The following is a 26694-nucleotide window of genomic DNA, read 5'->3' as shown; positions in this document are numbered from 1 at the left end:
TTATCAAACGTAGTGATAATAAGGATCTGTATTTTAATCAGATTGGTTTATTACGAAAAGAAATTATCTTTACATTCGTTTGTTTGCCATTCAAAGGAAAGAACTGATTGGTGTTAATGTGAATTGTCACCTGCAAGCACTTCAGGAAGATTCTCCAAATACAGATGCCTATTGCCTTTGGAAACGGAGGCGAAATCTATTAGGCCTATGTCAAGGTCCTCCCCACAAATACTTGTATGGCGCTTCTGCTCATGGTGGAAAGCCAAGTAGACATTCCCTCTTAAAAGTTTTCGCCAATGAAATATCTCAGAGAGATTTACCTGATAACTATCAATTGTGTCTTGGTCTGGACGAAAGTTACGTCCTATTTGTAAATTGATAATTATTTTGTTTCAGATTGACGAGTTACACTCCATAACTAAAACACAGTGCATTCTTTATATGGAAACGAAGAGTGGGCACAAGACGGAGCATGCAACAGACGGTTGTTCCGTCAAAAGCTTTATTAATTTAATGAAGGTACTATTTTCACTTATATTTCATACATCAGATATAGTTTAATTTCACGATTGACATTGTCAATTTCCTCCCAAATTATACATGATGCGGCTTTAGGTTTGTTTGATTTAATTAACGTCCTATTAACAGCTAAGGTCATGTAAGGACGGCCTCCCATGTATGCGGTGTATTGCAAGTATGTAATGCGATATGCGTGTTTTGGGGGACTGCGGTATATTCGTGTATTCTTGTATAGTGGAACTGTTGCCCTTTTTATAGTGCTATATCACTGAAGCATGCCGCCAAAGACACCAAGCAACACACCCCACCCGGTCACATTATACTGACAACGGGCGAACCAGTCGTCCCACTCCCGGTATGCTGAGCGCTAAGCAGGAGCAGAAACTACCACTTTTATAGACTTTGGTGTGTCTCGACCAGGGGACAGAACCCAGAGCCTTCCTCACAGGGGTGAAGGCTTAAAGATGCTCCACCGCTGACAAATGGTATTTTTTCACTATAAAAAACAGGAGCAGACGATTTAGTGCCAAAAAGGAGGGCACAAATTCCATATACACTGTACAAGAAGAAAGGGTATTTTTTAAAAGGTAAGCTTTCAAATAATTGTGTACCATCATCAACAGATGTGGTAGCATCTTCCAATGCACACACCGTCTCCTTATAAAAAGATAGATAAGCTGTCTTAAGACCTTCTCGGTCCCACGTGTCTGTAGGAGATTGGCAGCCACATCTCCCCCTAGGTGACGGATATCTTGCAGACATTTTTTAATCAGGCTCTCAATTTCTCCTTTAGTTTTCCTTTCACAAAATTTTAAGTGAAGACAAATTACTGCAAACTCTTGTGAAAATCTGTTTGTTAAAACAAATTAACTTTCATAGTTTATTTTACCTTGCAATGTCGTGATGTTTTATTCTGTCCTTTTCCATAACGAACACAGGTTCAAGTTTTTGGCGTTTTCCTTTGAACAGATACATGTGCACATATGTAAATTCCATCTTTGTCTATTACATGTATATTTTATGTATTGTCAGTATGTATACTAAACTACCTTCCAGATAGCTATCCATTGTGACGTCATCATTTTGTGAATGAAACTCACGTCACAATCAATGCCTATCCACAAGGGCAGATAACTCTGTAATAACCAATTACTTTCTCAATAATATAATATATATTTCAATATGCTATGTCTACATACACTATAATATATGTAAAAACATCAGTAATCATGTTTATTACCAATCTGATAAAAATGCAGATCATTATACCCACTCCGCCTCTTATCAAACGTAGTGATAATAAGGATCTGTATTTTAATCAGATTGGTTTATTACGAAAAGAAATTATCTTTACATTCGTTTGTTTGCCATTCAAAGGAAAGAACTGATTGGTGTTAATGTGAATTGTCACCTGCAAGCACTTCAGGAAGATTCTCCAAATACAGATGCCTATTGCCTTTGGAAACGGAGGCGAAATCTATTAGGCCTATGTCAAGGTCCTCCCCACAAATACTTGTATGGCGCTTCTGCTCATGGTGGAAAGCCAAGTAGACATTCCCTCTTAAAAGTTTTCGCCAATGAAATATCTCAGAGAGATTTACCTGATAACTATCAATTGTGTCTTGGTCTGGACGAAAGTTACGTCCTATTTGTAAATTGATAATTATTTTGTTTCAGATTGACGAGTTACACTCCATAACTAAAACACAGTGCATTCTTTATATGGAAACGAAGAGTGGGCACAAGACGGAGCATGCAACAGACGGTTGTTCCGTCAAAAGCTTTATTAATTTAATGAAGGTACTATTTTCACTTATATTTCATACATCAGATATAGTTTAATTTCACGATTGACATTGTCAATTTCCTCCCAAATTATACATGATGCGGCTTTAGGTTTGTTTGATTTAATTAACGTCCTATTAACAGCTAAGGTCATGTAAGGACGGCCTCCCATGTATGCGGTGTATTGCAAGTATGTAATGCGATATGCGTGTTTTGGGGGACTGCGGTATATTCGTGTATTCTTGTATAGTGGAACTGTTGCCCTTTTTATAGTGCTATATCACTGAAGCATGCCGCCAAAGACACCAAGCAACACACCCCACCCGGTCACATTATACTGACAACGGGCGAACCAGTCGTCCCACTCCCGGTATGCTGAGCGCTAAGCAGGAGCAGAAACTACCACTTTTATAGACTTTGGTGTGTCTCGACCAGGGGACAGAACCCAGAGCCTTCCTCACAGGGGTGAAGGCTTAAAGATGCTCCACCGCTGACAAATGGTATTTTTTCACTATAAAAAAACAGGAGCAGACGATTTAGTATTTTTCTCCAGTTACAAAAAGCTTACTTACTTTACAAACCATTCCCACCATTGAAAAGTTTGAGCTTATAATTTTACTACAAGTAAAAATATGAAAAAATAATTAATTGCATCCAGAAAAAATTCCGTGACACATATATCCAATATGGAAAGTACTGTATTGCGCATGCACCAAAGGCGGAATAAAATTATTTTATATTAATTTTTTGTGTTAATCAGCCATTATATTGATATATACATGATTAAACCACATTTTATTGTTCAAATGAATTAACATCCACTTATGCTACTGTCGGCGATGGAGCATCTTTATCTCAAGGCCAAAAGTTAGGCGGTGCAAAGGGAGGCATTAGGAAAGTTAAGTCAGTTAGGAGATTTGTTGTTTCATGCCGTGAGACATAATCGTATTTTTAATTATCTCAGAGAAATCGGTATTTTAGATATAATATGAAACGTTTTTCTCATCATATCATCGTATCAATTCAACATTTCATCGTTTCATCAACATTTTTGCATGAGTTTTCTCGTGTGTTTTAGCCAAAACTATTTTATCCCATGCAAAAACATTTTTTTTTATCAAATAAACGTTTACAATCTGTGTTTTAATCCTTACTTGCCTTTTCTTACCCTGATCTTTTATCCTGATAATAATGCATGACTTGTAGTTTGGCCCTAAATGACCTTAGTTGTCGATGGGCCGTAAAACTCAAACAAACAAAGGAAGAAGAGAAAAGATAAGATCCTAAATTTAGTCGCCTTTTACGATCATGCAATATGGGCAGCAGGTACAATTCTACCGCCCTACCTGCAGGGCAGGCAGCTTTAGGAACGGCGTGCGCTTTTTGTTTGAATAGAAACTGAGCCTAAACGCAAAGCAAGACCTCAATACAACAACACCCCTAGTCGCACCAATAACGGTAGCAATACCAGAGGTTACCATGGCAGACAGTATAAACGGGGCAGTATTCCCATCTCCACCGGTTCGGGATCAAAACACGTCACCAGGTGATTTGAATAATACTGTAATAGTTTCGCTATGATATATCCTGCATCAAGAAATGCGTACACCTTTCACCCCGACATGCAAAGTATAATACCCATAATGCATCTGTAAATAATCAATTTCCTGTAAGTAGCCATGTGGACGTTGAGAAGAGCAGAATGGGCCTATTTGAATAGGAGTCAATCGGAGGTAAAATTATTCTATGGAAATGTAATCAATGCTATTTCTTTTTTTTTATTTAGAATCTACACATAACAGACGGAAGGTGACAAAGTCGCAGAAGGAAGATGAAAACCATTGCCGCATTTGCAAAAAACAACACAAAAGGGAAGAAAGAGCATGACGTGTGGCTTGGGTGAAGTCGGCGAGGCTGTGACTGCTGGATACACTGTTCTTGTCACAGCCTCAGCGTTTCTGATGCTGAGTATTTAAAACATATACAATTTTATTGTCCTCAACATCCCTTCATTATAATTTAGAAATGTTATTATATGTTTTAGTTGTATTTGTTAATCTGACCTGATCTAATCTGTTGATATTGCGAATTGACCTTAGTCATTTTTTCTAATCATGCACTCCTGGAGGCATACACTGCTTGCTTTTCCGGTTACGGCCCTCCAGAACAAAGTCAACACATTCACCTTTGTTATCACGACCGGAAATGGAAAAAGAATCGTTACTCTGTCAGCAGGATTTCATTTCCTGTGGAAGGCAATCTGATTAAAATACAGATCCTTATTACCACTACATTTGATATGAGGATCTGACAACATCCCATTAGGGGTCACGTCAGGATGACCTATGGAAATGACCAATCAAATTGGCACTGCCAGAATCTTGACTGGGGCAGACATGGGTATATATTATCTAGCAAATGTGGAATTCCCATTGCCCCAATGTGTATTTTGCACCTTTGTTATCACGACCGGAAATGGAAAAAGAATCGTTACTCTGTCAGCAGGATTTCATTTCCTGTGGAAGGCAATCTGATTAAAATACAGATCCTTATTACCACTACATTTGATATGAGGATCTGACAACATCCCATTAGGGGTCACGTCAGGATGACCTATGGAAATGACCAATCAAATTGGCACTGCCAGAATCTTGACTGGGGCAGACATGGGTATATATTATCTAGCAAATGTGGAATTCCCATTGCCCCAATGTGTATTTTGCACAACAAATGTGTATTTTACAATATTGAGTGTTAAAAGCAACAGAAACGTTTAATTATGGTATATATTACTTTTACTGCTGGATATTAAAATCACTATAAATTACAATAAAACAATTTATAGTTTCAAATATCTTGGTTTTTGTTTTTATTATTTCAAATCATTATGGATGATAATTCCAATACACACAGCATAGAATGGATAAGTGGCCTTACCAACAAGTAACACAATATACACTAAAACAGCAAGTAACTGACATAACCCAATACAAATAATATGTGATCAACAATGGACATGGATGAAAAATGTTGGCTTAGGACGTCTAGAAATGTAAAATAATTGGCTTTAAAAAGTAAAACATGTATAAAGGTTCGCCCGTTGTCAGTATAATGTTGGTGTGTTGCTTGGTGTCTTCGGCGGCATGCTTCAGTGATATAGCACTATAAAAAGGGCAACAGTTCCACTATACAAGACACAACATGAATACATCGCAGTCTCCCAAAACACGCATCCCGCACAACATACACGCAGCACACCGCATACATGGGAGGCCGTCCTTACATGACCATAGTCGTTAATAGGACGTTAATTAATCAAACAAACAAAACAAACAATAAAAACAAAAAAATACAACTTCATACCATATCAACAAATAAGGTAGATGTTTTTAACCGATACCAACAAAGTAATATTATCAAAATAAAACAAAACTTAACTAACACATCACAAAGTACAATCACTTGAAATGAAATAAACAAAGTAAAATAACCTGAACTTAATAACTTAAATCAACAAAATTAAAGTATTCAAATAAACTAAATACATTATTTAGAAAATTGAGAAACACATTGAATTAAACAAGTAAAATACTACAGTTACTTAAATTCAATTACTTAGATTGAGAATTCCATAATGGCCCTCAAATAAAATGTATAGTCAATTCAATCAAAACATGTTACAACTACAGGAGATTGAAACTTAGAATTTTAAATGTTCTGAACAAACTCAATATCAGTACTTATCATTTAGATCCTGTCCCTAAACTGACACTTTCAATACTGACTCTTTTTCTGACACTGGTAGTTGTAGTAAGAACTTTTAAGATGCTTTAGAGTTGACTTAGAGTGTTGTCTGCTGTTGTCAAGAAAAGATCCTGGTCTCCCTTTCAGAATAAGTAGGGCCTCCAAGCTCTTGTCACTCAGAGATGATCTCTGCTCCTCTGCTCTGTGCGGTTCTTTCTGACTGTAGAAAAACACTCGCTCACAATGAGCGCTGTTGTGAGGAATACACTGAATACCCTCATTATCATTGCCAAATTTTGAAACAAATTCTTTCCATTTTCACTTATGTCTCCGATCATCCTCCATACATCATCCATGCGATCAGCCTCACACTTCCCCACCTCCTCATGAATCTGATATGAACATAATTCCTCCTAAACTGTATCTCTAGACACATTCTGAGGGAGTAAACACTTAAACCTGTCAAGAAAGTAGACAAGGGATTGGAATTTAACTGTTGTTCTCAAGTTGACATCAGTAATTTCAGCATGTTGAAGTAATTCAGTTTTGAAATCATGTAGTCACACGTGTTTTCAAAATACAATCTCACGTTGCTGTAGAACTCCCTGATTCTTTGATCCTTAAGATGATTCTACTCCTTTCGGGCAATGAAATCCCTTGCTGCACTCCCAATTACTAGGTCGTAATCATCTTTTTGGTTGTATCTGACCTTGTATTGGACATCGTGTAGTAGATTTGCGGCTATTGCTGCTGGTTTGAAAAAGCGAACCATTAGTTTTTGCAGTACATTTCTGAGTGCTCTACGTAGTGTGTGAATCTTTGGATCTTCAGCCTGCAGACTTAGACAATCTGATTAAAATACAGATCCTTATTATCACTTCGTTTGATGAAGGGAGTGGTTATAAGGATCTGTATTTTAATCAGATTGAGACTTAGAAGGACTTCATCATACAAATGTACTGTGTGATTTAGAAATAACACATACAATCGATTTGTTGGGGACCTTAAGAAGGAAAAGACACTATCCACTTTTTCTCTGCATAGGATAAGTTCTCTCCCTGAGTCGGAGGTGGTTTCTCTAGATTTTCCTTCTTGGATGTTGTCTTTCCTTTCTCTGTTACACTGGCTAATGGTGTCACCGATGGGCTCTTAGTTTTCTGAACTGCAGAAAATTTCACTTTCTTCTTTTTATCAGCTTCCTCCTTGAAGAATGCTTTGAGAGGGTCCCAGTTAGCCATCAGTCTATTCAAACATTTGAAAAGTAAATGGACATAATTACTTGTTCTAAAAAACAGAACTTTTGATTTAATAAATTATTGGTTTATATATTAAGTAACTGATATTGGGGAATTAAAGAAAAGGGTCCACTAAAAACAATTAACAAAATGTTTCATATCACATTATATTACATGTATATCATATGATTGCTTACCTGCTTATGCTTAACCACCTTGTACATCATGCTTCTCAACATACGCGTTCCGTTCCGACATCGAAACACCATCATGACAACAGCCCTTGAACTCAGACATCTTTCCTTTTGTCACTTTTGACAAAGTAATAATACACATCTAATCAGAACCAACCATCTACTGCATGGTAGTGTTGTGGGCTGCATTCTTCTGCTGTGGATGTGCATTAGATGCAAGGTAACAGCACCTGACAAAAAACCAACACTGGGTTGCTTTTCCTTCACAAATGCATATACTCCTTTCCTATGCCCCGACCATTAAACATTAGGCATTGTCACATTCCCAGTGCAAGACAGTTGAAACACACTGGGTTGCTTTTCCTTCACATTATGCATATACCTCCGTTTCCTATGCCCGACCATTACATTGGCATTGTCACATCCAAGTGCAAGACAGTTGGGACCAAGGAATCCCTTTTTCTCGGAACATTTTATCTATCAGTCGGAATATGTTTTCTACTGTGAAAAAATTTCAATTTACATTATAGTTTTGATAAATCATTCAACAAGCACACCACACTCAAGATAAAATAGACAATAACAAATCCTTCCAGTGGTTAATCATCTATGAATCAATCTATAAGCATGAAACATTTTAAAACATACCTGTGGCAGAGGTTTCACAAACTGGAATGGACAATAACTCGGAGTTGACATGGCCAGATGCAGGGTCAATACATTGAACAACCAATGGGTACTGTTTGCTTGCTTCATCACTTCCGCCATCGGTAGAAATAGTGAAAGGACTGCGCTTCATCCTATCCACCAATGTATTTTGCGAGACCTTGGCTAAATCTTGAATTATGGCTGTTGTTTTTGTTCCTTTCACACTTCATATCTGCAATTCAGTTAAGATAAGCGAAGTATTTATAATTTGCACATTCAAGATTATTAGATATATATTATCAAACCATGGAAAAATAATCTTTTTATTTAAGTTGGAAAACAAATATTCTAAAAAAATAAAAAATGTCATCATTATTCTCCATGAATTGAAAGTAATCCTTTAAACGTTTATAAATATTTTAGAATAGACTCTTGTTGATTGGGGCCGCGGTGGCCGAGTGGTTAAGATTGATTCCATTAAGAAGCTTTTACAGTTATGGTCACAACGAAAATTTGACGATTCATGGTAGGGCGACAGTTATATCGTCGTTAATGTTATCTAAATGTTGGTATACGCTTGCAGTAACGAGTATACCGATGTTATCAAAACTAAACTAAAGAATATGTGTATTGATTTTTTGTGGGGATATAAATCACATCTTGTGTCATATAAAACACTAATTGGCGATAAACGAATGGGTGGTTTGCAGGTCCCTGATATAGATTTAAAGCAAAAAGCCTTTAGAATAAAATTTGTTTTCAGACTATTGTATTCTAATGAAAATGTGCATACACTCTGGATTGATACATGTAAATATTTCATATCCGATATAGATGGCATGAAACTTGGTATATTAGGCCTGTACTGTAATTATAATAGCAGACAATTAGCAACCATTCCCATATTTTATCAAGAAATGCTGTCTGCGTGGTCAGAGTGCCGTGATTTTTTAGATTTTTGATTTTAATGTTCGTCAAAACTTATTGTCAGCCCGTATTTTGCAAATCCCTTGGTTAGAAAATACTACTCAAGTGAATGTTGATGCAATTTGAAGAATATTTATTTTGTTTGGCCACATTTAAGTAGATACAGACGCATTGTTGATAATATATAGATCGGTTAAGCTAACTAGCCATTCAGTTTCGATGGATGAGAGGCACGAGCGTAGTATCCAGTACCAATTTACCTGTGGATTTGGCGACAGTACTCAAGTCTATAAATAACACGGCTACAGTACACTCATTCAATACATCGATTACAAGTCAGCGGTATAGAGCGGGGTAGGGGTTTATATATACACGCGTCGTTCTCAGTTGGGGTAGCAACGGCTGTAACATGCTATTAACAGCCAAGGTCATGTAAGACGTGTCAGGTTCTTTGGTGGAGGAAAGCCGGAGTATCAGGAGAAAACCATCGACCTATGGTCAGTACCAGGCAACTGCCCCACATGGGATTTGAATACTTGCGACCCAGAGGTGGAGAGCTTGTGGTAAAAGGTCAAGACATCTTAACCAGTGTGGCCCTCTGTCAAAAACGAGGCTATTATTATGAACAACAAAGTTGCTGACACACGGCAAGGAATCATTCTTGTTCATATTCTTAGAAGCTTTTTAAATTTTACGATTGTTGACATATGAAGTGTTGGCCATATTTGTAAATATTTGTTATAAAACAATTTGTTTTAGCATTAGAATAATATAGATACAAAATTAAAATAACAGTACATGTACATCAAGCAAGTATAAAGTGGGAAGTTACTACAGTGTCAGCAAGTATAAAGTGGGAAGTTACTACAGTGTCAGCAAGTATAAAGTGGGAAGTTACTACAGTGTCAGCAAGTATAAAGTGGGAAGTTACTACAGTGTCAGCAAGTATAAAGTGGGAAGTTACTACAGTGTCAGCAAGTATAAAGTGGGAAGTTACTACAGTGTCAGCAAGTATAAAGTGGAAGTTACTACAGTGTCAGCAAGTATAAAGTGGGAAGTTACTACAGTGTCAGCAAGTATAAAGTGGGAAGTTACTACAGTGTCAGCAAGTATAAAGTGGGAAGTTACTACAGTGTCAGCAAGTTATAAAGTGGGAAGTTACTACAGTGTCTTCTATTGGTGTGATCCATATTTATTTAATTCCTTTTCAAATCGTGCATGCTTCTGACCGTTATAGAAATACTTTTTTTATCAGAACTTGCTTTTGTTTGCTTCAACCACATTTTTGACCCGCCATTTTTGTTTACATTTACTTTATTTGTGTAATCCATTGTGGAAGGTCACTAAAGTTCAATGCTTCTATTTTTATCTCACTCAGAATAGTTTCTCGAGTCACTAAAAAATAATAGAAATATATATTATTTTCTTTCTTATTTTTTTATTTGTCATATTTGTACAATAATTGTAATATATTATGTAGTATGATACCTGGCACACCATAAATATGTATTTACTAAACTTTCAAAGTTCATTTAGCTTTATGTCCCTAAAAACTGCTTACCTGCATCAGAACATTTTATAACACATATTTTAATTGCAGTTATTATTTAAAGAGATCCAAAAGTTCTGAAAGCTTCAATGCTTGCTAGTATAAGATAGAGTGTACTATATATATTATATGGATCAGTTAATTATATAAAGTTACCTCTGGTGTAACCCACAGATGTGTTCCAACCTCGCATCCTTCTTGATCTAAGAAATTGTCAAAATCTGATGTTTTTCTCTGGCAACAGGACCAAAACTTCATCCTTTATTTAATAAAATATGATTTAAATGAATCACTGCATAGAAAAAGATAATATCTTACATCCATACTTAAGGAATTAATTTATTAAGATCAGGGTTACAAGAGAATGCTTTATATCACTTTTTTTTCAACTTCCTTGAAAGTACCAAATAAATTTCATTCCATTCTAGAAGCTACTTGTACAATGTTGACGTTTTATCTCCTGATCTGAAAACATTGCAAATGAACATGAAAAAACATATTATTTCATCCTGTGACTTTTGTTTTGAGTATTTCTAGTTACTTATACCCACCCTTCATGGAATACAGGTGTCCCTGGGTGGTAACAGCATTGTTCTTTATTACTGTCTTCTCCATTGTAACACTAGAAAATAAAACTCAAAATCAAACAGTTTCTTCTTTTAATGGTGCCCTTACGGCCATTAAGCATTAAACAATACATTTATACATGCAATACTAGTTGAAACAAACCATTAATCTTTATCAAATTTATTTGTACTTAGCATTACTTATGAAATATTGAAACATGTTTTGAACAATTAAAGAGAAAGAAGTACACAGACTTACAGCTTTACAAGCATTTCTTTTACACGCCGTTCCTACTTTAATTTGATCAGATTTTCCTTCTGTGTCTGAAATGAGCCAATGAATATAACTAACAAAATGTGGCAAATTAGGTCCTACATTGTAATAGATAGGTCACAAAGATCTCGAAGATTTTAAAAAAACTGAAAAATTACTTCTAATAACACCATATGAAAGATAAGAGTATCAAAATGGCTAGTTGGTAAAGTATTTACAGAAAATTTCATAGTGATCTTCAAAAAAAAACAAAGAGGCCCAGAGGGCCTGTATCGCTCACCTGGTTTGTAATGCCAAGTTATGTTTTGAATACAGGTTCATTGTTTCTTTTCTAAAGGAATTTAAATATTTACCTCTATTTCCGCTATCAGTCCCCGCCCCTCCTGCCCTCGGGCGTCAGAGTCAAAATTAATACAATCTCTATTCCCCTTCCCCCAAGGATGTTTCTGGCCAAATTTGGTTATATTCCATGCTGAACTGTATGACTAGTAGCGATTTAAAGGATTTACCTTTATTTCCCTATTGGGCCCCGCCCCTCCTGCCCCCGGGAGTAATAGCCAAAATTTATACAATTTCTGTTCCCCTTCCCCCAACGATGTTTGTGGCCAAATTTGGTTACAATCCATGCAGAACTCTAGGACATGTAGCGATTTATAGAATTTACCTCTATTTCCCTATTGGGCCCCACCCCTGCTGCCCTAGTGAGGTCAGAGCCAAAATTTATACAAGTTCTGTTCCCCTTCCCCCAACGATATTGTGCGCGAAATTTGGTTACATTCCATGCAGAACTCTAGGACAAGTAGCGATTTATAGGATTTACCTCTATTTCCCATATTGGGCCCCCAGCCCTCCTGCCCCAGGGGGTCAGAAACAAAATTTATACAAGTTCTGTTCCCCTTCCCCAATGATGTTTGTGGCCAAATTTGGTTACAATCCATACAGAACTCTAGGACAAGTAGCGATTTATAGAATTTACCTCTATTTCCCTATTGGGCCCCGCCCCTCCTGCCCCTGGGGGGTCAGAGCCAAAATTTATATAAGTTCTGTTCCCCTTCCCCCAAGGATGTTTGTGGCCAAATTTGGTTACAATCCATGTAGAACTCTATGACTAGTAGCGATTTAAAGGATTTACCTCTATTTCCCCTATTTCCCTTTTTGGGCCCCGCCCCTCCTACCCCCAGGGGGTCAGAGCCAAAATTTATACAAGTTCTGTCCCCCTTCCCCCAAGGATGTTTGTGGCCAATTTTGGTTACAATCCATGCAGAACTCTAGGACAAGTGGCGATTTATAGGATTTACCTCTATTTCCCCAATCGGGCCCCGCCTCTCCTGCCCCCGGGGGTTCAGAGCCAAAATTTATACAAGGTATAAATACTGGGGTTTCAGAGCCAAAATTTAAACAAGTTCTGTTTCCCTACCCCAACGATGTTTGTGGCAAAATTTGGTTACAATCAATGCAGAACTCTATGACTAGTAGTGATTTAAAAGAAATGTTGACGGACGGACGACGGACGGAAGGACAGACGGACGCCGCGCCATGACATAAGCTCACCGGCCCTTCGGGCCAGGTGAGCTAAAAAAAAAAAAAATAAGATAAATAAATGTTAATATTAATATCTAATATAAGACATAATATAAACTAATTATATTGTCACTGGTAAAGTTGTATACAAGTACTCAATAAAATTATTTATCAGTAATTATCATAGATATTGTCCTTCATATGGTTATCTAGCAGTATCTCAAAATCTTTAGTAGTCTCTGCATTAACGACAGACTCTGATAGACAATTCCAGGTATCAACTACCCTAAACGTGAAAGAGTTTTTCCTTAGCTTTTACCTTATAATATCGTTATATAAAATTCTGATAAGAAAATTCCAAATGCACCATCAGTTAAAAACATTACATACTCAAATATTTTGTTCAATCACCATCAGTTAAAACATTACATACTCATATTTTGTTCAATCAGAGAGAGCTGTTGAAGTTTCTTTTCCAGTGCTGTCTTCAGGGAGGCTCCAAACCACACACTGAAGTTTCTGTTTTTGTTCTGATATAGATGGTCTGTCACTAGGATCTTTAGGTTTCACTGGTTGACGTGGTGCTTCACACACAATCACCTACAAAAACAAACCGTCTTCTTTTATTACCAGAATATATAACATACTGTCTTCTTTAATTACCAGAATATGTTATAGGACAATAACAAACCGTCTTCTTTTATTACCAGTATATGTTATAGGACAATAACAAACCGTCTCCTTTTATTACCAGTATATGTTATAGAACAATAACATACCGTCTTCTTTTATTACCAGTATATGTTATAGGACAATAACAAATCTTCTTTTATTACCAGTATATCTTATAGGACAATAACAAACTTTCTTCTTTTATTACCAGTATATCTTGTAGGACAAAATTAAACTTTCTTCTTTTATTACCAGTATATATTATAGGACAATAACCTACCCTCTTCTTTTATTACCAGTATATCTTATAGGACAATAACCTACCCTCTTCTTTTATTACCAGTATCTGTTATAGGACAATAACCTACCCTCTTCTTTTATTACCAGTATATGTTATAGGACAATAACCTACCCTCTTCTTTTATTACCAGTATATCTAATAGGACAGTAACATACTGTCTTCTTTTATTACCAGTATATCTTGTAGGACAATAACATACCCTCTTCTTTTATTACCAGTATATCTAATAGGACAATAACATACCATCTTCTTTTATTACCAGTATATCTTATAGGACAATAACATACCGTCTTCTTTTATTACCAGTATATCTTATAGGACAATAACATACCATCTTCTTTTATTACCAGTATATGTTATAGGACAATAACCTACCGTCTTCTTTTATTACCAGTATATCTTCTTCTTTTATTACCAGTATATGTTATAGGACATTAACATACCGTCTTCTTTTATTACCAGTATATCTTGTAGGACAATAACATACCATCTTCTTTTATTACCAGTATATGTTATAGGACATTAACATACCATCTTCTTTTATTACCAGTATATGTTATAGGACATTAACATACCGTCTTCTTTTATTACCAGTATATCTTGTAGGACAATAACATACCATCTTCTTTTATTACCACTATATGTTATAGGACAATAACAACCCCTCTTCTTTTATTACCAGTATATGTTATAGGACAATAACATACCGTCTTCTTTTATTACCAGTATATGTTATAGGACATTAACATACCGTCTTCTTTTATTACCAGTATATCTTATAGGACAATAACATACCGTCTTCTTTTATTACCAGTATATGTTATAGGACATTAACATACCGTCTTCTTTTATTACCAGTATATGTTATAGGACAATAACATACCGTCTTCTTTTATTACCAGTATATGTTATAGGACAATAACATACCGTCTTCTTTTATTACCAGTATATGCTATAGGACAATAACCTACCCTCTTCTTTTATTACCAGTATATCTTATAGGACAATAACATACTGCTTCTTTTATTACCAGTATATGTTATAGGACAATAACCTACCCTCTTCTTTTATTACCAGTATATCTTATAGGACAATAACAAATCTTCTTTTATTACCAGTATCTGTTATAGGACAATAACATACCATCTTCTTTTATTACCAGTATATGTTATAGGACAATAACAAACCCTCTTCTTTTATTACGAGTATATGTTATAGGACAATAACATACTGTCTTCTTTTATTACCAGTATATCTTATAGGACAATAACAAACCATCTTCTTTTATTACCAGTATATGTTATAGGACAATAACATACCGTCTTCTTTTATAACCAGTATATGTTATAGGACAATAACCTACCCTCTTCTTTTATTACCAGTATATCTTATAGGACAATAACATATATACTGTCTTCTTTTATTACCAGTATATGTTATAGGACAATAACAAACCGTCTTCTTTTATTACCAGTATATGTTATAGGACAAAAACATACCGTCTTCTTTTATTACCAGTATATGTTATAGGACAATAACAAATCTTCTTTTATTACCAGTATATCTTATAGGACAATAACAAATCTTCTTTTATTACCAGTATATCTTATAGGACAATTACAAATCTTCTTTTATCACCAGTATATCTTATAGGACAATAACATACCGTCTTCTTTTATTACCAGTATATCTTATAGGACAATAACCTACCGTCTTCTTTTATTACCAGTATATCTTGTAGGACAATAACATACCGTCTTCTTTTATTACCAGTATATCTTATAGGACAATAACAAATCTTCTTTTATTACAAGTATATCTTATAGGACAATAACATACCATCTTCTTTTATTACCAGTATATGTTATAGGACAATAACAAATCTTCTTTTATTACCAGTATATATTATAGGACAATAACCTACCCTCTTCTTTTATTACTAGTATATCTTATAGGACAATAACATACCGTCTTCTTTTATTACCAGTATATCTTATAGGACAATAACATACCGTATTCTTTTATTACCAGTATATCTTATAGGACAATAACATACTGTCTTCTTTTATTACCAGTATATGTTATAGGACAATAACAAACCTTCTTTTATTACCAGTATATGTTATAGGACAATAACATAATGTCTTCTTTTATTACCAGTATATGTTATAGGACAATAACATACTGTCTTCTTTTATTACCAGTATATGTTATAGGACAATAACATACCGTCTTCTTTTATTACCAGTATATGTTATAGGACAATAACATACCCTCTTCTTTTATTACCAGTATATCTTATAGGACAATAACATACCGTCTTCTTTTATTACCAGTATATCTTTTAGGACAATAACAAACCGTCTTCTTTTATTACCAGTATAGCTTATAGGACAATAACATACCATCTTCTTTTATTACCAGTATATGTTATAGGATAATAACCTACCGTCTTCTTTTATTACCAGTATATCTTGTAGGACAATAACAAACCGTCTTCTTTTATTACCAGTATATCTTATAGGACAATAACATACCATCTTCTTTTATTACCAGTATATGTTATAGGACATTAACATACCCTCTTCTTTTATTACCAGTATATGTTATAGGACAATAACCTACCCTCTTCTTTTATTACCAGTATATGTTATAGGACATTAACATACCGTCTTCTTTTATTACCAGTATATGTTATAGGACAATAACATACCGGCTTCTTTTATTACCAGTATATGTTATAGGACAATAACATACCCTCTTCTTTTATTACCAGTATATGTTATAGGACAATAACCTACCGTCTTCTTTTATTACCAGTATATGTTATAGGACAATAACATACCGGCTTCTTTTATTACCAGTATATGTTATAGGACAATAACAAACCGTCTTCTTTTATTACCAGTATATGTTATAGGACAAAAACATACCATCTTCTTTTATTACCAGTATATGTTATAGGACAATAACAAATCTTCTTTTATTACCAGTATATCTTATAGGACAATAACAAATCTTCTTTTATTACCAGTATATCTTGTAGGACAATAACATACCGTCTTCTTTTATTACCAGTATATCTTATAGGACAATAACATACCATCTTCTTTTATTACCAGTATATGTTATAGGACAATAACAAACCTTCTTTTATTACCAGTATATGTTATAGGACAATAACAAACCTTCTTTTATTACCAGTATATGTTATAGGACAATAACATAATGTCTTCTTTTATTACCAGTATATGTTATAGGACAATAACATACTGTCTTCTTTTATTACCAGTATATGTTATAGGACAATAACATACCGTCTTCTTTTATTACCAGTATATGTTATAGGACAATAACATACCCTTTTCTTTTATTACCAGTATATCTTATAGGACAATAACATACTGTCTTCTTTTATTACCAGTATATGTTATAGGACAATAACATACCGGCTTCTTTTATTACCAGTATATGTTATAGGACAATAACATACCCTCTTCTTTTATTACCAGTATATGTTATAGGATAATAACCTACCCTCTTCTTTTATTACCAGTATATCTTGTAGGACAATAACAAACCGTCTTCTTTTATTACCAGTATATCTTATAGGACAATAACATACCATCTTCTTTTATTACCAGTATATGTTATAGGACAATAACATACCGTCTTCTTTTATTACCAGTATATGTTATAGGACAATAACATACTGTCTTCTTTTATTACCAGTATATGTTATAGGACAATAACATACCGTTTTCTTTTATAACCAGTATATGTTATAGGACAATAACCTACCCTCTTCTTTTATTACCAGTATATCTTATAGGACGATAACATATATACTGTCTTCTTTTATTACCAGTATATATATAACATACCGTCTTCTTTTATTACCAGTATATGTTATAGGACAATAACATACCGTCTTCTTTTATTACCAGTATATGTTATAGGACAATAACATACCCTCTTCTTTTATTACCAGTATATCTTATAGGACAATAACATACCGTCTTCTTTTATTACCAGTATATCTTTTAGGACAATAACAAACCGTCTTCTTTTATTACCAGTATAAGTTATAGGACAATAACATACCGTCTTCTTTTATTACCAGTATATGTTATAGGACAATAACCTACCCTCTTCTTTTATTACCAGTATATGTTATAGGACATTAACATACCGTCTTCTTTTATTACCAGTATATGTTATAGGACAATAACATACCGGCTTCTTTTATTACCAGTATATGTTATAGGACAATAACATACCCTCTTCTTTTATTACCAGTATATGTTATAGGACAATAACCTACCCTCTTCTTTTATTACCAGTATATGTTATAGGACAATAACATACCGGCTTCTTTTATTACCAGTATATGTTATAGGACAATAACAAACCGTCTTCTTTTATTACCAGTATATGTTATAGGACAAAAACATACCATCTTCTTTTATTACCAGTATATGTTATAGGACAATAACAAATCTTCTTTTATTACCAGTATATCTTATAGGACAATAACAAATCTTCTTTTATTACCAGTATATCTTATAGGACAATAACATACCGTCTTCTTTTATTACCAGTATATCTTATAGGACAATAACATACCATCTTCTTTTATTACCAGTATATGTTATAGGACAATAACAAACCTTCTTTTATTACCAGTATATGTTATAGGAACAATAACAAACCTTCTTTTATTACCAGTATATGTTATAGGACAATAACATAATGTCTTCTTTTATTACCAGTATATGTTATAGGACAATAACATACTGTCTTCTTTTATTACCAGTATATGTTATAGGACAATAACATACCGTCTTCTTTTATTACCAGTATATGTTATAGGACAATAACATACCCTCTTCTTTTATTACCAGTATATCTTATAGGACAATAACATACCGTCTTCTTTTATTACCAGTATATGTTATAGGACAATAACATACCGGCTTCTTTTATTACCAGTATATGTTATAGGACAATAACAAATCTTCTTTTATTACCAGTATATGTTATAGGACAATAACATACCGTCTTCTTTTATTACCAGTATATGTTATAGGACATTAACATACCCTCTTCTTTTATTACCAGTATATCTTGTAGGACAATAACAAACCGTCTTCTTTTATTACCAGTATATCTTATAGGACAATAACATACCATCTTCTTTTATTACCAGTATATGTTATAGGACAATAACATACCGTCTTCTTTTATTACCAGTATATGTTATAGGACAATAACATACTGTCTTCTTTTATTACCAGTATATGTTATAGGACAATAACATACCGTTTTCTTTTATAACCAGTATATGTTATAGGACAATAACCTACCCTCTTCTTTTATTACCAGTATATCTTATAGGACAATAACATATATACTGTCTTCTTTTATTACCAGTATATATATAACATACCGTCTTCTTTTATTACCAGTATATGTTATAGGACAATAACATACCGTCTTCTTTTATTACCAGTATATGTTATAGGACAATAACATACCCCTCTTCTTTGATTACCAGTATATCTTATAGGACAATAACATACCGTCTTCTTTTATTACCAGTATATCTTTTAGGACAATAACAAACCGTCTTCTTTTATTACCAGTATATCTTATAGGACAATAACATACCATCTTCTTTTATTACCAGTATATGTTATAGGATAATAACCTACCCTCTTCTTTTATTACCAGTATATCTTGTAGGACAATAACAAACCGTCTTCTTTTATTACCAGTATATCTTATAGGACAATAACATACCATCTTCTTTTATTACCAGTATATGTTATAGGACATTAACATACCCTCTTCTTTTATTACCAGTATATGTTATAGGACAATAACATACCGTCTTCTTTTATTACCAGTATATGTTATAGGACAATAACATACTGTCTTCTTTTATTACCAGTATATGTTATAGGACAATAACATACCCTTCTTCTTTTATTACCAGTATATGTTATAGGACAATAACATACCGTCTTCTTTTATTACCAGTATATGTTATAGGACATTAACATACCGTCTTCTTTTATTACCAGTATATGTTATAGGACAATAACATACCGTCTTCTTTTATTACCAGTATATCTTATAGGACAATAACATACCCTCTTCTTTTATTACCAGTATATGTTATAGGACAATAACCTACCGTCTTCTTTTATTACCAGTATATGTTATATGACAATAACATACCGGCTTCTTTTATTACCAGTATATGTTATAGGACAATAACAAACCGTCTTCTTTTATTACCAGTATATGTTATAGGACAAAAACATACCGTCTTCTTTTATTACCAGTATATGTTATAGGACAATAACAAATCTTCTTTTATTACCAGTATATCTTATAGGACAATAACAAATCTTCTTTTATTACCAGTATATCTTGTAGGACAATAACATACCGTCTTCTTTTATTACCAGTATATCTTATAGGACAATAACATACCATCTTCTTTTATTACCAGTATATGTTATAGGACAATAACAAACCTTCTTTTATTACCAGTATATGTTATAGGACAATAACAAACCTTCTTTTATTACCAGTATATGTTATAGGACAATAACATACTGTCTTCTTTTATTACCAGTATATGTTATAGGACAATAACATACCGTCTTCTTTTATTACCAGTATATGTTATAGGACAATAACATACCGTCTTCTTTTATTACCAGTATATGTTATAGGACAATAACATACCCTCTTCTTTTATTACCAGTATATCTTATAGGACAATAACATACCGTCTTCTTTTATTACCAGTATATGTTATAGGACAATAACATACCGTCTTCTTTTATTACCAGTATATGTTATAGGACAATAACATACCCTCTTCTTTTATTACCAGTATATGTTATAGGACAATAACCTACCCTCTTCTTTTATTACCAGTATATCTTGTAGGACAATAACAAACCGTCTTCTTTTATTACCAGTATATCTTATAGGACAATAACATACCATCTTCTTTTATTACCAGTATATGTTATAGGACAATAACATACCGTCTTCTTTTATTACCAGTATATGTTATAGGACAATAACATACTGTCTTCTTTTATTACCAGTATATGTTATAGGACAATAACATACCGTCTTCTTTTATAACCAGTATATGTTATAGGACAATAACCTACCCTCTTCTTTTATTACCAGTATATCTTATAGGACAATAACATATATACTGTCTTCTTTTATTACCAGTATATATATAACATACCGTCTTCTTTTATTACCAGTATATGTTATAGGACAAAAACATACCGTCTTCTTTTATTACCAGTATATGTTATAGGACAATAACAAATCTTCTTTTATTACCAGTATATCTTATAGGACAATAACAAATCTTCTTTTATTACCAGTATATCTTATAGGACAATTACAAATCTTCTTTTATTACCAGTATATCTTATAGGACAATAACATACCGTCTTCTTTTATTACCAGTATATCTTATAGGACAATAACCTACCGTCTTCTTTTATTACCAGTATATCTTGTAGGACAATAACCTACCGTCTTCTTTTATTACCAGTATATCTTGTAGGACAATAACCTACCATCTTCTTTTATTACCAGTATATCTTATAGGACAATAACATACTGTCTTCTTTTATTACCAGTATATCTTATAGGACAATAACAAATCTTCTTTTATTACAAGTATATCTTATAGGACAATAACATACCATCTTCTTTTATTACCAGTATATGTTATAGGACAATAACAAATCTTCTTTTATTACCAGTATATATTATAGGACAATAACCTACCCTCTTCTTTTATTACTAGTATATCTTATAGGACAATAACATACCGTCTTCTTTTATTACCAGTATATCTTATAGGACAATAACATACCGTCTTCTTTTATTACCAGTATATCTTATAGGACAATAACATACTGTCTTCTTTTATTACCAGTATATGTTATAGGACAATAACAAACCTTCTTTTATTACCAGTATATGTTATAGGACAATAACAAACCTTCTTTTGTTACCAGTATATGTTATAGGACAATAACATAATGTCTTCTTTTATTACCAGTATATGTTATAGGACAATAACATACTGTCTTCTTTTATTACCAGTATATGTTATAGGACAATAACATACCGTCTTCTTTTATTACCAGTATATGTTATAGGACAATAACATACCGTCTTCTTTTATTACCAGTATATGTTATAGGACAATAACATACCGTCTTCTTTTATTACCAGTATATCTTTTAGGACAATAACAAACCGTCTTCTTTTATTACCAGTATATCTTATAGGACAATAACAAACCGTCTTCTTTTATTACCAGTATATCTTATAGGACAATAACATACCATCTTCTTTTATTACCAGTATATGTTATAGGACATTAACATACCCTCTTCTTTTATTACCAGTATATGTTATAGGACAAAAACATACCGTCTTCTTTTATTACCAGTATATGTTATAGGACAATAACAAATCTTCTTTTATTACCAGTATATCTTGTAGGACAATAACATACCGTCTTCTTTTATTACCAGTATATCTTATAGGACAATAACATACCATCTTCTTTTATTATTACCAGTATATGTTATAGGACAATAACAAACCTTCTTTTATTACCAGTATATGTTATAGGACAATAACAAACCTTCTTTTATTACCAGTATATGTTATAGGACAATAACATAATGTCTTCTTTTATTACCAGTATATGTTATAGGACAATAACATACTGTCTTCTTTTATTACCAGTATATGTTATAGGACAATAACATACCGTCTTCTTTTATTACCAGTATATGTTATAGGACAATAACATACCCTCTTCTTTTATTACCAGTATATCTTATAGGACAATAACATACCGTCTTCTTTTATTACCAGTATATGTTATAGGACAATAACATACCGGCTTCTTTTATTAGCAGTATATGTTATAGGACAATAACATACCCTCTTCTTTTATTACCAGTATATGTTATAGGATAATAACCTACCCTCTTCTTTTATTACCAGTATATCTTGTAGGACAATAACAAACCGTCTTCTTTTATTACCAGTATATCTTATAGGACAATAACATACCATCTTCTTTTATTACCAGTATATGTTATAGGACAATAACATACCGTCTTCTTTTATTACCAGTATATGTTATAGGACAATAACATACTGTCTTCTTTTATTACCAGTATATGTTATAGGACAATAACATACCGTCTTCTTTTATAACCAGTATATGTTATAGGACAATAACCTACCCTCTTCTTTTATTACCAGTATATCTTATAGGACAATAACATATATACTGTCTTCTTTTATTACCAGTATATATATAACATACCGTCTTCTTTTATTACCAGTATATGTTATAGGACAATAACATACCGTCTTCTTTTATTACCAGTATATGTTATAGGACAATAACATACCCTCTTCTTTTATTACCAGTATATCTTATAGGACAATAACATACCGTCTTCTTTTATTACCAGTATATCTTTTAGGACAATAACAAACCGTCTTCTTTTATTACCAGTATATCTTAAAGGACAATAACCTACCCTCTTCTTTTATTACCAGTATATCTTGTAGGACAATAACAAACCGTCTTCTTTTATTACCAGTATATCTTATAGGACAATAACATACCCTCTTCTTTTATTACCAGTATATCTTATAGGACAATAACATACCATCTTCTTTTATTACCAGTATATGTTATAGGACATTAACATACCCTCTTCTTTTATTACCAGTATATGTTATAGGACAATAACATACCGTCTTCTTTTATTACCAGTATATGTTATAGGACAATAACATACCGTCTTCTTTTATTACCAGTATATGTTATAGGACAATAACATACCGTCTTCTTTTATTACCAGTATATGTTATAGGACAATAACCTACCCTCTTCTTTTATTACCAGTATATGTTATAGGACATTAACATACCGTCTTCTTTTATTACCAGTATATGTTATAGGACAATAACATACCGGCTTCTTTTATTACCAGTATATGTTATAGGACAATAACATACCCTCTTCTTTTATTACCAGTATATGTTATAGGACAATAACCTACCGTCTTCTTTTATTACCAGTATATGTTATAGGACAATAACATACCGGCTTCTTTTATTACCAGTATATGTTATAGGACAATAACAAACCGTCTTCTTTTATTACCAGTATATGTTATAGGACAAAAACATACCATCTTCTTTTATTACCAGTATATGTTATAGGACAATAACAAATCTTCTTTTATTACCAGTATATCTTATAGGACAATAACAAATCTTCTTTTATTACCAGTATATCTTGTAGGACAATAACATACCGTCTTCTTTTATTACCAGTATATCTTATAGGACAATAACATACCATCTTCTTTTATTACCAGTATATGTTATAGGACAATAACAAACCTTCTTTTATTACCAGTATATGTTATAGGACAATAACAAACCTTCTTTTATTACCAGTATATGTTATAGGACAATAACATAATGTCTTCTTTTATTACCAGTATATGTTATAGGACAATAACATACCGTCTTCTTTTATTACCAGTATATGTTATAGGACAATAACATACCGTCTTCTTTTATTACCAGTATATGTTATAGGACAATAACATACCCTCTTCTTTTATTACCAGTATATCTTATAGGACAATAACATACCGTCTTCTTTTATTACCAGTATATGTTATAGGACAATAACATACCGGCTTCTTTTATTACCAGTATATGTTATAGGACAATAACATACCCTCTTCTTTTATTACCAGTATATGTTATAGGATAATAACCTACCCTCTTCTTTTATTACCAGTATATCTTGTAGGACAATAACAAACCGTCTTCTTTTATTACCAGTATATCTTATAGGACAATAACATACCATCTTCTTTTATTACCAGTATATGTTATAGGACAATAACATACCGTCTTCTTTTATTACCAGTATATGTTATAGGACAATAACAAATCTTCTTTTATTACCAGTATATCTTATAGGACAATAACAAATCTTCTTTTATTACCAGTATATGTTATAGGACAATAACATACCGTCTTCTTTTATTACCAGTATATGTTATAGGACAATAACATACCCTCTTCTTTTATTACCAGTATATCTTATAGGACAATAACATACCGTCTTCTTTTATTACCAGTATATGTTATAGGACAATAACATACCGGCTTCTTTTATTTACCAGTATATGTTATAGGACAATAACATACCCTCTTCTTTTATTACCAGTATATGTTTATAGGATAATAACCTACCCTCTTCTTTTATTACCAGTATATCTTGTAGGACAATAACATACTGTCTTCTTTTATTACCAGTATATCTTATAGGACAATAACAAATCTTCTTTTATTACCAGTATATCTTATAGGACAATAACAAATCTTCTTTTATTACCAGTATATCTTATAGGACAATAACATATCGTCTTCTTTTATTACCAGTATATCTTATAGGACAATAACCTACCGTCTTCTTTTATTACCAGTATATCTTGTAGGACAATAACCTACCGTCTTCTTTTATTACCAGTATATCTTGTAGGACAATAACCTACCATCTTCTTTTATTACCAGTATATCTTATAGGACAATAACATACCATCTTCTTTTATTACCAGTATATGTTATAGGACAATAACAAATCTTCTTTTATTACCAGTATATATTATAGGACAATAACCTACCCTCTTCTTTTATTACTAGTATATCTTATAGGACAATAACATACCGTCTTCTTTTATTACCAGTATATCTTATAGGACAATAACATACCGTCTTCTTTTATTACCAGTATATCTTATAGGACAATAACATACTGTCTTCTTTTATTACCAGTATATGTTATAGGACAATAACAAACCTTCTTTTATTACCAGTATATGTTATAGGACAATAACAAACCTTCTTTTGTTACCAGTATATGTTATAGGACAATAACATAATGTCTTCTTTTATTACCAGTATATGTTATAGGACAATAACATACTGTCTTCTTTTATTACCAGTATATGTTATAGGACAATAACATACCGTCTTCTTTTATTACCAGTATATGTTATAGGACAATAACATACCGTCTTCTTTTATTACCAGTATATGTTATAGGACAATAACATACCGGCTTCTTTTATTACCAGTATATGTTATAGGACAATAACATACCGTCTTCTTTTATTACCAGTATATCTTATAGGACAATAACAAACCGTCTTCTTTTATTACCAGTATATCTTATAGGACAATAACATACCATCTTCTTTTATTACCAGTATATGTTATAGGACAATAACATACCCTCTTCTTTTATTACCAGTATATGTTATAGGACAAAAACATACCGTCTTCTTTTATTACCAGTATATGTTATAGGACAATAACAAATCTTCTTTTATTACCAGTATATGTTATAGGACAATAACAAATCTTCTTTTATTACCAGTATATCTTATAGGACAATAACAAACCGTCTTCTTTTATTACCAGTATATCTTGTAGGACAATAACATACCGTCTTCTTTTATTACCAGTATATCTTATAGGACAATAACATACCATCTTCTTTTATTACCAGTATATGTTATAGGACAATAACAAACCTTCTTTTATTACCAGTATATGTTATAGGACAATTACAAACCTTCT

At 32.8% G+C, this 26694-nt stretch overlaps 1 protein-coding gene across 2 annotated transcripts in view; it reads right to left on the bottom strand.

Annotated features, from left to right (window-relative positions):
• Positions 1 to 9759: 9759 nt before the first annotated feature.
• LOC138307750 (cysteine and histidine-rich domain-containing protein 1-like) overlaps positions 9760 to 26694 on the bottom strand; it is a 28046-nt gene continuing 11111 nt past the window's right edge. For both annotated transcript variants that reach the window (XM_069248615.1, XM_069248616.1), the window contains exons 2-6: positions 13396 to 13562; positions 11427 to 11491; positions 11153 to 11223; positions 10758 to 10860; positions 9760 to 10447 (exon numbers count right to left, since the gene is read on the bottom strand). In XM_069248615.1, coding sequence (XP_069104716.1) covers positions 10445 to 10447; positions 10758 to 10860; positions 11153 to 11223; positions 11427 to 11491; positions 13396 to 13399 — 246 coding nt within the window. In that variant the 5' untranslated portion in view covers positions 13400 to 13562 and the 3' untranslated portion in view covers positions 9760 to 10444. The remainder of the gene's footprint in view (positions 10448 to 10757; positions 10861 to 11152; positions 11224 to 11426; positions 11492 to 13395; positions 13563 to 26694) is intronic.

The sequence above is a fragment of the Argopecten irradians genome, chromosome 14, assembly GCF_041381155.1.
Source record: "Argopecten irradians isolate NY chromosome 14, Ai_NY, whole genome shotgun sequence".
In the NCBI taxonomy this organism is placed as follows: Eukaryota; Metazoa; Mollusca; class Bivalvia; order Pectinida; family Pectinidae; genus Argopecten; species Argopecten irradians.
The sequence above is the reverse complement of the archived record's forward strand: the minus strand, read 5'-3'. Positions and strand labels throughout refer to the sequence as shown.